This window comes from Channa argus, chromosome 5 (genome assembly GCF_033026475.1).
Source record: "Channa argus isolate prfri chromosome 5, Channa argus male v1.0, whole genome shotgun sequence".
Taxonomy (NCBI): domain Eukaryota; kingdom Metazoa; phylum Chordata; class Actinopteri; order Anabantiformes; family Channidae; genus Channa; species Channa argus.
Window position 1 is genome coordinate 8,789,524 of NC_090201.1, and position 13,316 is coordinate 8,802,839.

The 13,316-nt window shown below is 40.8% G+C and overlaps 1 protein-coding gene across 1 annotated transcript in view; it reads left to right on the top strand.

The window, feature by feature from the left end:
* Positions 1-1,435: 1,435 nt before the first annotated feature.
* Positions 1,436-13,316, top strand: part of adamts9 (ADAM metallopeptidase with thrombospondin type 1 motif, 9) — a 38,634-nt gene continuing 26,753 nt past the window's right edge. The window contains exons 1-14 of the mRNA XM_067505175.1: positions 1,436-1,812; positions 2,097-2,494; positions 3,826-3,988; positions 5,921-6,255; positions 6,950-7,033; positions 7,127-7,251; positions 7,500-7,540; positions 7,652-7,757; positions 8,873-9,019; positions 9,661-9,802; positions 10,590-10,694; positions 12,038-12,183; positions 12,593-12,774; positions 12,897-13,033. Of these exons, the coding sequence (XP_067361276.1) occupies positions 1,716-1,812; positions 2,097-2,494; positions 3,826-3,988; positions 5,921-6,255; positions 6,950-7,033; positions 7,127-7,251; positions 7,500-7,540; positions 7,652-7,757; positions 8,873-9,019; positions 9,661-9,802; positions 10,590-10,694; positions 12,038-12,183; positions 12,593-12,774; positions 12,897-13,033 (2,208 nt within the window). The 5' untranslated portion in view covers positions 1,436-1,715. The remainder of the gene's footprint in view (positions 1,813-2,096; positions 2,495-3,825; positions 3,989-5,920; positions 6,256-6,949; positions 7,034-7,126; positions 7,252-7,499; positions 7,541-7,651; positions 7,758-8,872; positions 9,020-9,660; positions 9,803-10,589; positions 10,695-12,037; positions 12,184-12,592; positions 12,775-12,896; positions 13,034-13,316) is intronic.

The window sequence follows — 13,316 nt, forward strand, 5'->3', positions numbered from 1 at the left end:
TGCAGTGTGTGCGTGTGTGTGTACACAGTCTAACACAATCACTTGTTGGGTGGGTGTAGTGGTTGAGTATTAAAACCGTATGAGTAGAGGCAGTGTAGCAAATGTACATAGAGAACTATTAATGAATGTTTGACCCTGTAGTAAGAAACTGTTCAGGCGTACAGAGCTGCCTGCACGAAGTAAAAAGCTACAACAGAAATACTGTCTGACAGTATTTCTGTTGTAGCTTTTTCCTGTAAAGTACAGTACAGTAAAATTACAGTAACAAGACATCAAATATGATTTATTGGCCTAAAGTACTTGAATTTCAAATTTTTTTTAAATCCTAAAACAGGTATTGTATTGTATCTTCTTCTTTTCCTTTCGGCTGTTCCCTTTCAGGGGTCGCCACAGAGAATCATGTGCCTCCATCTAACCCTGTCCTCTGCATCCATGCCTTTGCAGTCTTGTGCCTAGCTTACCTGGACACTTAATTCAAAAAGAGTTGTCCTATTAATTTAATTGGTACAAGACCTCCTATAACAAGTCTAAATATCTGCTGTAATATTATTGGATATAACTCCATTAAGGGAGCTCCTGCAATGGATATTAATAATGTAATTCCCAGGCTGTTACCACTATCAGTAATTGAATGCTTTCAGGTGAAAAAAACTTATGTTGTAGCCACAATGTTTCTAAACAAACTCAAACCTGAAAATTGTATATTTGTATTTTGTGATAGTTATATCCCTACAGACAGTGGTGACAATACATGCCTGGCTATAGTCATTATGACTATTTGCAGTATGTTAGAAAAAGTTAGCAGATCAGGTTGTGTATTCTGTCTGTAGCTGCATGTCCCATAATTATGGTAGGATGCAGACTGGATAGCCCACACTTTTATCCTGTAGGTAACAACGATCTACAAAGGCTTCTATACAGCCTGTTGCCTTGTTCTATTGAAGAGGCTATAGCTCATAAAGCCACTGTTTGCACATAATGCCATTTCTGGAAAACCTCAATCACTACTGTATGGCTTTAATACCTGCCAGTTTTCACTTTGTCAACCTGTGATCCCATAAACTTCTAACTATGCCAGATAATCTGAATGAGGTTCATCCAGATTATCTGGCTTGTCGCCCTTTGGGGCAGGAATTTCCAGTATGGGCCCCACTTCACTGCCAGATCAGGTTACCCCCCTAAAACTTGATTAACAAAAAGCTAGTAAAAACAGACCAGTAAGTCCTATTGTATAACAGTACATTAATAGTTGACACCTCTCACAACTATGAACTCAGTTAGTTAGTGGTGATGGGCAATGGAACGTCCTATGACTCAAGGTAATTTCCGCCCAACCCTGTCACAAATCATATATCATTCAAAGTTGACATATTCGACCACCCTATATAACAGGAGGGGCTTCACCATAGCACAAATGTACCTTGCCTGGCTGATCCCGCCTACTGAGCTGGTGAACAAGCTTGCAGCGGAACCCATCGCAGTTGACTGAGCAGCTCACCGCTCTGCAGTATGCATGTTTGCCAGGGAATCCGCGAAGCCCTCACGTCCCAGCAGTGTACTTCACCGGCCAGAGACCATCTACTCAAGAGTCGAGGATAATAAAATTGAATGTGGCAGGCGGACCGGTGTCGGAAAACCCGGAGGGACCGGAGGAATACAGTATTAGTACAGGAATACACGCTGAGGCTCCAGCACTCCTCTGAACGTGGACAATCATGCATGTGCTCTTCTGGGGCTTGGGGTTCCTGCTATTCCCTGATATCTTGAATGTAGCCGCAACTACGGGGAGATTGCTTTTGAATTCAAGCTCAGGTAGAGTATGCCCCTCTGGTATTACTCAACGACTCCCCCACTGCCGGAGTTATTTCTGACACAGAGGGCAGAGAATGAATGAGTTTTGAAGTGAGTCAAGCACATGACTCTCAGGACTTTGGTTGCAGTGCGTTAAAACAACTGCCTTTAAAAAAAAAGGGAAATTATCTATCGCTTAACACAACTGGGCTCTTTGATGATTATTTTTGATTAATTTATTTTTTGCTGTGACATTGATGCTTAATCTGACTTGTATAATCATTCTTGTGCATTTTTTCCCCCAGCAAAAGAGGAGATCAGCGCTTATGAGATTGTAACACCGGTGCGCGTGAATGAAGCCGGTGACAAGTTTCCAACCAGTGTGCACTTCAAAAGGAAAAGAAGAAGTTTGGACGACAGCACCGGCAACAGTACCGACCAATGGGCCTCGCCAAATATCCACTACAGGATATCTGCTTTCGGACAGAGCTATCACCTCAATCTCTCGCTGGATTCTGGATTTATTGCACCCCTCTACACTGTGACAATACTTGGAGTACCCCGAGGAGATAACATAACGGATTTTGCAGCCGATGGGGAGGTGGAGGAGGAGGAGGACACGGAGTTAAGGCACTGCTTCTATAAAGGACACGTAAATGCACAAGCAGAACACGCCGCGGTCATCAGTTTATGCTCCGGACTGGTGAGTTTTTACGCACGATTAGCACCACCGTGCATGTGACTTTACGACCGGCTATTTTAGTTTTCCAACACGGGTGTTTAGGGGACATTGCTGCATAGATAAAACAGAAGGCTTGAAACGTTTCCCTGAAAACAGGCAGCTTTGCAACTTTTGCGCAAACTTTGCACGCAACAATCGTTTTTTTAGACGTTGTGTAGACATTTGTTTCTTTGAACCCAGTCTATACTAATCACTGCAAAGAAGAAACACACACATATATGGACGCTGTTAGGAGTTGACTGTGAAAAATAATTAGAACAAAAATAACCGAGACTACATGACTTGTTAAAGTTTTATTTTGTAGTGGAATCTTTTTTTGTTGGGCAAAATCTAAAGATTAATGCGGGGATCCAGAGACCATTGCCTAAACTCAGGTCTAATGAACTTTTTTGCCTCTTACTTCCAAGACTCGCTCTGGTCTCCCGGTAGTCGGTGACATCTTTACGCACATGAGGGGCGTGCTTACGTCATTGTAGATGGTTTACACTCCCAGCTCTCTATGAAGCATGGGAGTGCAGAGCAGAAACTCACTCGGGAGGAAAGTTCCTAACAACTCAAATATGCTTTAAATAAGTGTTATGAAGATGGGCTGACATTTAAGAATCAAATCTTCAACAACCGATAGGTGGCCACAATACCATTTTATTTGTGTGCATTGTGTGCATGTCGGGGGGTCTCTGCTGCTTTGCCAGCTCCCCAAAGGAAAAATGCATATTCTAAGCCAGTAATTTGACTAGTGACTTGATAAATAGAATGTAACCCAGAAAAATCACCGTTCTAAAATTTGTCCTTTACTTGCAGTAAATTGGTAGTTATTCTAATGACCTTATTATTCTAATGACCTTACTGTCAGAAGTTCTAAATATGACACATGCTGAACAAAATCATGCCAAATGTTTATCAGCTGACTTTTTTTTTTTGTCACATATGCTTGACTGGGCATGTACTTTATCTCGACTGAACATCAGAGACCTCCAAGTCAGCCACATTAACCATACAACATGTAACACAACATTTTAGCATGCTTGCCAAGAGTGTACACACTTTTCTTATTATTGTAGTAAATAGTAAATGATTCACATACATTGCGTTGGAGTGATTTTGCAGCTTCCTGAAGAAAGATTTATCTTCAAGCTACATCTTTCCCTTGGGCCTGTCTGTGTAAATTTTTAAAGTTCACAGCACGTTTGCTCATGTTAATCCCCCCAAAAACAGAGAGCATTTACAGAAAATGGTTGGATGGATGGATGGATGGAGACTAACTGCTATGCATTTTGTTTTCTGCCACCCAGCTTGGCACTTTTAGGTCTCCAGAAGGGGAGTATTACTTAGAACCCCTACACAGCTATCAAGGAGAACACTATGAAGAGGAACACACAAAACCTCATATTGTATACAGGAAGAGTGCACCCAAGAAACACTCATCTAGGGAGAACACAGCTTGTGGCACTTCAGGTACAGTATGATGTGATGTATTAATTACAAGTAGGAAGGCATCCACACTAATTACACAATCAGCCCTCACAAATAACAACAAATCCTTACACTTGCAAACACATCCACACACATGTACAGTGCAGCAAATAAGTCCAACTAATTGATGATTTAGACTACACCAGCAGTCCTCAACGAGTGTCCTCTTTCTACACCTTACTGCATTTGAGCATTGACCTCCTATGGACTATATTTTGTGTAGCTGGTTCTTCTGCATGTAAATACAGGTAAGAATTTGCCGCTTCTATCTCTGCATTACTGCGTATTATTTGACCTTTAAATTGTTTCCCACATAAGCAAGGTGTAATCGTTCCATTGCAGCCAAAATCTCTGCTATTAGTTGTAACAGGAAGTACTTATGTAGTAGTAACTGAGCTTGCTGAGATATTACAATAATTGTACCATGGTACTGCAGAATCACTACTGTATGGTGCTGCAGAATGTGGCGTATCTGATTACAACAAGCAAAACCAATGAGGAGGTCCAAGTCTGTGGTAGATTTGTAAAGACAAACATTAAAAAGAGGACAATGATTATGCAAAGCCAGATTCCACACAGTAAAGATCATGTAAAAAACAAGACACTGAAGAAGTGTCGAAGAAATGATTACAAAGTATAGTGTTCTTACATATTTGCTTGTTCTGTGCAGTTTGCCAAATTTTGAATAGTTTCCAATATAATGACTAAGTTAGATGAAAGAAAGGTGTGAACAGAACTTAAGTTACATATAATGTCATACCCTGCACAGACCCGGTGCCTACAGCTGCCGCACAGTAGTGAGGAAGCTTTCCAAATCTCACACCGGAAAATCGTTTGTATCATCCAATCTCTACTGTTTACTGGCTGAACTTCCTGTTGACTCTTTACTTCCTCTCCTTCTTTGATAAGAAAGTTGGGTAGACCCAAAGCTGCAAACATGCAGTGTATATTGTATAATGGCAAAGTGATGCCAACTTGAAACTGTCAAATAATCCAAAGTAAGAAAATAAATCTGGAAATATTTTTTCTTTGTCTGCTGGACATCATTCTGCAGATAATTAGTTTCCCTGTGTTTGTAAATGTTTGCATGTGTTCTTACGTACGTTTTACTTTGTGTGTTTGTGTTTGTGTTTGCCCCATTCCGTTATACAGTATGTGTGTGTGCTTGCATGTCTGATATCTTAGCCTGAACGAACATTAATTTGACTAAGAACCATGGTCTAAAATAATCGATCTTTTTTGCCTTTTTGAAGTTGAGCAAATTGTTCTTAAGTCATAATTTATGCTGCAACATATCCACTAATATGCTGTAGTTCAGTTGACTGTTATCTATGTGGTGACGCATTGCTGGTGGTCCATGAAGAGAGAAAAGGCATGTGCTGAGAAAAGAACAACGGACTGGCATTTAGCAGTTTTGTGGCAGTCATGATTAAAATCAGACTTAATTTTCCTCAAGTTCTGCTGCCCAGGTTTTGGGTTGCTTTCTTTTGATGTGTGCATTGCAGTTTGCGCTCCATTTTTCTTATGGCTGGGTGCCATGTTCACCTAACCTGAACTCTTTGCCCTCCTTTGTGCCCTGTTCTGAGAGTAGAAGGAGAAAGAAAAAGGTACTCCAGAGCACTGTCATTTGCCAACCCACTCGTTGAGCAACAATAAACAAAAAGAGAAAGAGGCAACAACATTTTGAACGTGTGGAGACAGCTGAATGATCCCATGCATCTACATCACTCAAGACCTATACTACAACTTTATACTGATTGTGGACAAAGCTTAAATCTAAACACCGATTAATAGTTTGTTGGGTTGGGGGAGGCCAGTAAGTCCCTGTGATCAGAAGAGATGAATATCATTGGGACAAGTGAAAGGCTGTTGTGAATGTAATTCTCATCATTTTTTCTGTTTTCTTTTCTCTAGAACACAAACACAGACATAAGAGGCACAAGCTGAAGAGTAAGCCGGCAGCTGGGGGGACCGCTGTGTCCAGTGCAGCCCCTGTGGTCAGCACAGGCATATTCAGTGACGTGGAGTCATTGAGTGCCGGCCTGACCAGCGATGCTTTGTTCAGGTCACAGAGCAGCAGTGGAACTAGACCATCAAATGATAGCAGCAGTGACTCAGGACCTCACAGGAGATCAAAGCGTTTCCTCTCCTACCCGCGCTTTGTTGAAGTCATGCTGGTGGCTGACAGCAAAATGGTGGAGCATCACGGCAGCAATCTACAGCACTACATACTCACATTAATGTCCATAGTAAGTTATGTACCATTGAATGGCTTCATGGCGGCTAGTAGAAAATGTTTAGTTGATGGAGTTTGCTGGCCTAGAAATGAAAATATTTATACATATAGGCTTTTATTTGTACCTACATATGAACAGACAGTAGCCACATATGTGTACATTGGGACACTAAATCTGTACCTGTTGTACTTTGCTTTTGATGCTGCGAGTCACTCAGGCAGCTTTTTGAGAAGGGCCATAGGAGGGAAAAGGGCAGCCTAGGGCAGGGGTAAACACAACTTTCAAAAGGCCAAGGGGAAGTGAGAGCAGCTTGAGAGAGACAGCCTGTTTGACAGTCATGATGAATGTTGAAAAAATAGGCTCAGGTATGTCACATAGGCAGCAGATTCTCGGCCACTTCAAATACCAGCTTCCAAGGGCGGCTGGGGCCGATAGTCCTCAAGGGGAGGCCGAGATGACCTATATTCTGATTTGGGCAAAGACTGGGTTCTCCACAGGGGCTCATGCCATTCTCAAGTTAATTCATGAATCAACCAGATTCCACAGGATTTCCCCGCAACTGCATGATAGAGGTAGAAAAATGTACTGTCACATTTCAGCTGGGTTAATTAAAATTTGTAATGTATTGACGCTGGTTGTAAAACAAGTAATTTCTTCAAAATGTCTTCACTCAGAGGTTTGAGGTTGTGTTGTTTCCTTTACTTAGGTGTCTTCTATCTACAAGGATCCCAGCATTGGCAACTTGATTAACATTGTGATTGTGAAATTAGTCATAATAAACAACCAGCTGGTAAGAAGAAAACATACATTTTCTGGATACCTATAAACGTACCTTCAAGTATGTTGTAACACCTTTTATTATTTCTCATTGCATGTTTCTTAGGATGGTCCAGTCATTTCATTTAATGCACAGACCACTTTAAAGAACTTCTGCATTTGGCAGCAGAGCCAGAACATCCTGGATGACAACCATCACTCCCATCACGACACTGCCATCCTCATTACCAGGTGCATTACAACATGCTCTAAAAATTTAGAACTGTTTTTAGGGCTTCTAAATATCTTATAAAGCAAATGGCATTGCACTAAACAAACACACAGATGCTTCAAATGTGATCAAATGTGGGCTAGGTGCCTGATGAATGGAAGTGCTTTGTAAAAATTAACCTAAATACGGCTCATCCCCTGAAAGCTGTGGGAGTGCTCTTCTTTGGTTCAGCGTTCTTGAATGTGGCTAATTCTTTTCTTGACCACAGGCAGGACATCTGCAGAGCAAGAGATAAGTGTGACACTTTAGGTAAATAGATTTTTTGAATAAGTTTTTACATTTAGAGCTAAAAACAATTGCATCCTTTATTTGTTAATGACAGGAATGATGGAAATGTCAAGAGTGTCTCTTCTTGTTCAGGACTTGCAGAGTTGGGAACAGTGTGTGATCCATACAGGAGCTGTAGCATCAGTGAGGACAATGGACTCAGCACTGCATTCACCATTGCCCATGAACTTGGCCATGTGTAAGCTCAGGTTTCCACTGCCTGTTTTTTTTAATGCTCTTTACCTTCTGTTAATTAAACGCTTTAGCATCAAGGAGACATCGACAGAGGTTTAGTCTTTCTAGGAATCCACACGTGCCGTTACCAGCAGATGGAAATCAAGGAATTTGGACAACACAATAGCCATACATTCCTTCTAGGTTCCTTCTGTGTGTTTCTGATTAGAATTCTGGAGGTTTTCCTAGCCTCCATTTTCTGAGGGAAAGAATAGCATTTGTAAATTGGAGTCTCAGAATTTTAAGCAAAACCACTACTTGGTCACTACTGCCTTCAGCAAACTCAGCATTATCATAAAGTCCACAGTCAGTCAGAACTGAGGGGGTGGGGGGGGCTGCTCCTGTACACTGGAGACTGTTACAGACCTAAACAGCCCTCATCTTCTGCAACAAATTCCCTTTCTAACCACTAAACAAAAGGTAGGATTGTTAAATTCTATGTTTATCCACTTCAAGCGATGACAACATGCTCTGCAGCTGCTTTGCCAAAGAGCTCAGTGTTATATGGTACCTGTCAGGTGGGAGCTCAGAATTCAGAGCTGCAGGCAGTGTGGTGCTGTCTCCGTCCACCACCAACGGGGATTGTATTTGTTCACCCTGCAGGAGCTTTAATGCTAAGCTTCAATTCACTCTGCTCTAATGTTCACATCTAAACGTTTCTGCTATGTCTATTGCCTTGCGTTCATATAATTTGATACTGTGCTTTATTTATTTCTAAATCTCCCACTGGCTGGTGATACAAATGCTCTACATTATTTTGTACTCCCAAGTTTTCCAAAGCCAATGACACAGACAGCCTTTAGAAATAAAACATATGGACAACTAATTTAAACTGGTACTTTTCAGCCGGGAGTCTGTATAGGTTTAAGAAACACTGACAAATACACTTCAAAGCCCCAGCCAGAAACATTATAAAGCCATTCATCATTGTAATACTGCCTTTTGTTAAATTTAAATCATCAGCAAGCTATGTATCAACAGCTATGTATCTGCACAGACACACACTACAACCAACAAAGATTTCTGTTCTGTTAATGCCTTTTTCTGTATGATAGCTGAACTTGTTTTTTTCTCTGCTAGGTTCAACATGCCTCATGATGACACTGACAAGTGTAAGGAGGATGGAGTCAAGATTCAGCAACATGTGATGGCTCCGACACTTAACTACAACACAAATCCTTGGATGTGGTCCAAGTGTAGCAGGAAGTACATCACAGAGTTCCTCGAGTATGTCATATTCTCCTTTTTAGCATTGTTCCAAACACGCATGGGGATTAGATCATGAAGATGATGTTTTTCTGCTGTTGTGGAGAACTCATTAACTTAAATGTCCCAATTAGGTCAATTAAACATGACTTTAAAACACACATCAGATGTCCTTAAAATACACTAAAATGATAAAACAAAAACTATCCTAGACGTTATGTTACCACAAAAGTAAAAACCCACACATGTAGAGCAGCTCACATATGTAGGTTTCCCACGTTTGGTAGCAACAGCCATGAATGTGTTTTAGTCTTGAATGCAAATAAACAGTGGCAATTTCTCAGAGCATCATTGTCTCCCAAAGGATCCTCAGTTCACTAAGTAAAACAAGGAAACTTTCGTAGAAAAGCATATTTGGCAACGATCCAACATCCCTTTTTAAACACCCGTCAAGTCCACCCTGCATCTGCAAACATCTGACATCACCTCCACTTACTATAAATAGCTGAAAACCTGGCAAGATACACTGTCTTCACAGTAGAGGCTCTACATATGTAAGGAAAAATCATGTCTCCAGCTGTACTGAGTGTGTTTTCTGTCTGTTTGTGTCTTTTGTTTTTCTCTTTTTTTCTTTAAGTCATTTTATTTTTATTTCTTAATAGCACAGGGTATGGTGAGTGCTTGCTCGACGAGCCCCTTTCTAGGCCGTACAGTCTCTCCCAGCAGCTGCCTGGACAGATATACAATGTCAATAAACAGTGTGAATTCATATTTGGGCCAGGAACACAGGTGTGCACTTATATGGTAAGTTGAGTCATTTTGCCAATCTAAACTCTTATGTTGCGCATGTGTTTCTCTGCTGGAGAACTCTTATGTTATTATGTGTTTAAGAGGTTCTCTTCATTTGAAGCTTTTAAAGTGATTTGCTGTATGCCGGCCAGCATTAAATCAACCTTGTGGTGTTAATGTTGTGATGGACAGGAGACAGGAGGGATAAAATGTAGTTCTGACTATGATTGACAGGTGTCAGAACACAGTGTGTCACAGGATGATGAGTTGCCTAGCTGCAGACTAGTGAGAGTGCCCATGCTTAACCTTGTCTAGTGATTTTAATGTTTAGCTAATCAGTGTATTTTAAACAAATGTAATGAATTTGTAGAATCTTTCAGCCCTTATAAATTCTGTTAATTAGCCCTTCAGAGCTGAATCATCACATTATTCTACTGTATATTTATAATGAATGTTGAATTTTAAATCAGTGCTGCAAAAATGTCTACAACTGGCACCGTGGAACAGTTTTATTGGCTCATATTTCTCTGTGTACAGACTGAAAGGTCGTGCCAGCTACTGGCTGAGGAAAAACCTGGCAAATATAACGATGATGCAGGAAATTTAGTGTTTCGAGTCAGCCTCCGAAATAATGTTTGATAATGTGTGATAAACTGGATGAATTTCAACTTTAGCGATATGCTGAGTTGTCAGCAGTAAGGAAATTAAACAGAAAATGATGTGCCCTGCCTTATTCTGATGGTCTAGCAGTTATTTTCTTAAATGCCACGATCAGCACTAAATATGTATGTTTGATTTTTAGACTCAGTGTCGGAGGTTGTGGTGCACTAGTCCAGGAGGTGCACAGCAGGGGTGCAGGACCCAGCACATGCCATGGGCAGATGGCACCGACTGCTCACCTGGAAGGGTAAGTATCATCCACTAGAAAGAAGTGGAAATGTACAGCATGCAGGGCTGTGCCACACTGTATCATCTATACACTATATCATGATCATTTGTTCCCCCCAAAATTTGTTCTATCGTGTCAGTTTCAATTGGCATGTACTTGTTGTAACATTGCCATCTCAAATGAGCCTGCAAACACAGAGGGAATGAAAAGCTGAGGTTGCACGTTTCAAGAGTCTAAGGAAGAGTTAATTCTGAGACAAAAGCATCATTTGTTGTGTGGAAATAGTTCCGCAACAATAAGATGCAATCAAACATTTGGGATTTGCAACTATTGTCAGAAATCCAAACCGGCAAAGGGTAGAAATGTGAATTAACTCAAACACAAGTTAACGTTTTTACCTAAAGAATATTGATTTCAATTATATTCTGATGAAAAAATGTGATATTTTTATTTACACATATTCCCCTTATTAACTGAACTGCAATTTATCTGAGAAAAAGTTTAGATTTAACATGCATGTGCTGCAGCACTCCATGGGAATACCATATTTTTATCTCATAAGTTTTGAACTACTGCTCACATCGTTTGCTCTTGTGATCAAACAATCCTTGCTGCATTTCCTTGTTTTGAACTTTTCCAGTGACTCATGACCATAAAATTGTTCACAGGCCTTTTAATTCAAAATACCAATTGACAAAATAAAACAACTCTCCAAACATATGGCAAAAATCGAGACTTTAGAAGCTCTAGAAATTGAACATGGCTGGCATGTAAGTAGTTGTCATGAAGTTGTGAATTATAGTTGCTCTCTTGGCAACTGCTTTAGTGCAGCTTTTAATTAAGACTTTGTCACCGACCCCTCACTTCCTGCCTCTAAAACTAAGAGGACATGAAAGCAACATGAAGTCCAAACATACACACACACACTCTGAACATTGAATTCCTTTTTGTGTTTACACCAACCTCTCATCCTCATGCCATGACAGACTGCACCACACTAAACACATAAAATGGAGTCTGTTTGTCAACCAGTGTAAGATTATCCCCCTGTTATAAACTGAGATGTATATATTGACTTTGGTGTGTGACATTTTCTTGTGTTCTCTCCAACCAGACACCATCAAGAAATGTTTTTTTCTCTTTTTGGTTCCATTATTTTCCATTTGCTTCTCTGTATAATTTCTCCCACATTAACATCAAAGCTTGGGAGAGTGTGTTGCCAATTGCAAGGATGAAAAATCATATGTTCCTCTATTTCTCATATTTCTTTCTTAGTAACTTTACACAATCTCTTCCTCTATTCCCATTCTTGCTGTCTTTACTCATCTATATTCTCTGTTTTCTTCTTTCTGTCTTTTCAGCACTGCAAGCACGGCATTTGTATACCCAAAGAACATGATGTCACACCTATAGAGGGAGCATGGGGAGCTTGGGAACCTTTTGGTACCTGTTCACGAACATGTGGCGGGGGCATCAAGATTGCTGTGCGGGAATGCAACCAACCTGTGTGAGAAGTCCAACTCTTTGTAGTCGTGCATGCCTAGTGGTCTTTGTCTCCATCTTATCTTTATCAGCCCTCCACATAATTTTTTCCATAGCTAGTGTTCATCAAGACAGGCTTTCTGGTGGAAGAGCTCACAGGGTTGTTTCCTGGTAAATGCTCAACAGATCACTGAGTCTGTTTGAATGCTAACTTTCTTTGTGGTGTAATGTACAGGCAGAACAGCATAATGAGAATGTGTTTGAGCTGAAAACAAATGCCTATGACATACTGTAGGTGTGTGATGGTGGACTGCAGGGTAAAATGGAAAAAGGGTAGATGTTTTGAATCTCTGTAATTAAGCAATAGGGGAACGATGCTCATTAAGGCATTTCCTTATATTAAGGCCACTCACTTCCTTGATTTCTCTCCACAGACCCAGAAATGGAGGAACGTATTGTGTTGGTCGCCGGATGAAGTTTCGTTCCTGTAACTCTGAGCCCTGCTCCAAGCAGAAGAAGGACTTCAGGGAGGAGCAGTGTGCTGCCTTTGATGGCAGGCACTTCAACATCAACGGTCTACCTCCAAATGTTCGCTGGGTGCCCAAGTACAGCGGAAGTAAGAAGCCTTTTTCTTGTAGCTAGGAATGTGCTAGTTTATTTTGCTAATGAATAATACACATAATGCAGTGATTGCTCCTTGTATTAAGTTTGTTTTTCTTCCTTGCTTTTTTCCGTCAGTCCTGATGAAAGACAGGTGTAAGCTGTTCTGTCAAGTTTCAGGCAGCACGGCCTACTATCAGCTCAGGGACAGGGTCATTGATGGCACGCCGTGCGGACCTGATACTAATGACATCTGTGTCCAGGGCCTGTGCAGGGTGAGCTTCCTAAGTCTTATTAACTTTGAAACTCTTGACTGCATGATTCAAATGTATTTATACCACAATTCTATCCTTTGCCAAATAGACTCTCACCTATGTGACAGATGTTTATTTTTACTAATTTACTACTATCATACACAAAGCAAGATGGGTCGCTCAGTGTTCAACCATTTTGGTTAGATTGTGGTGCTGTTCCACTAAAGCTAAGTTCTTCATCCTTGGCTGCAGCCATATTACCTTCATATCTCTCTTCTTTCTCTCCTTTACCCTCCATCCCATC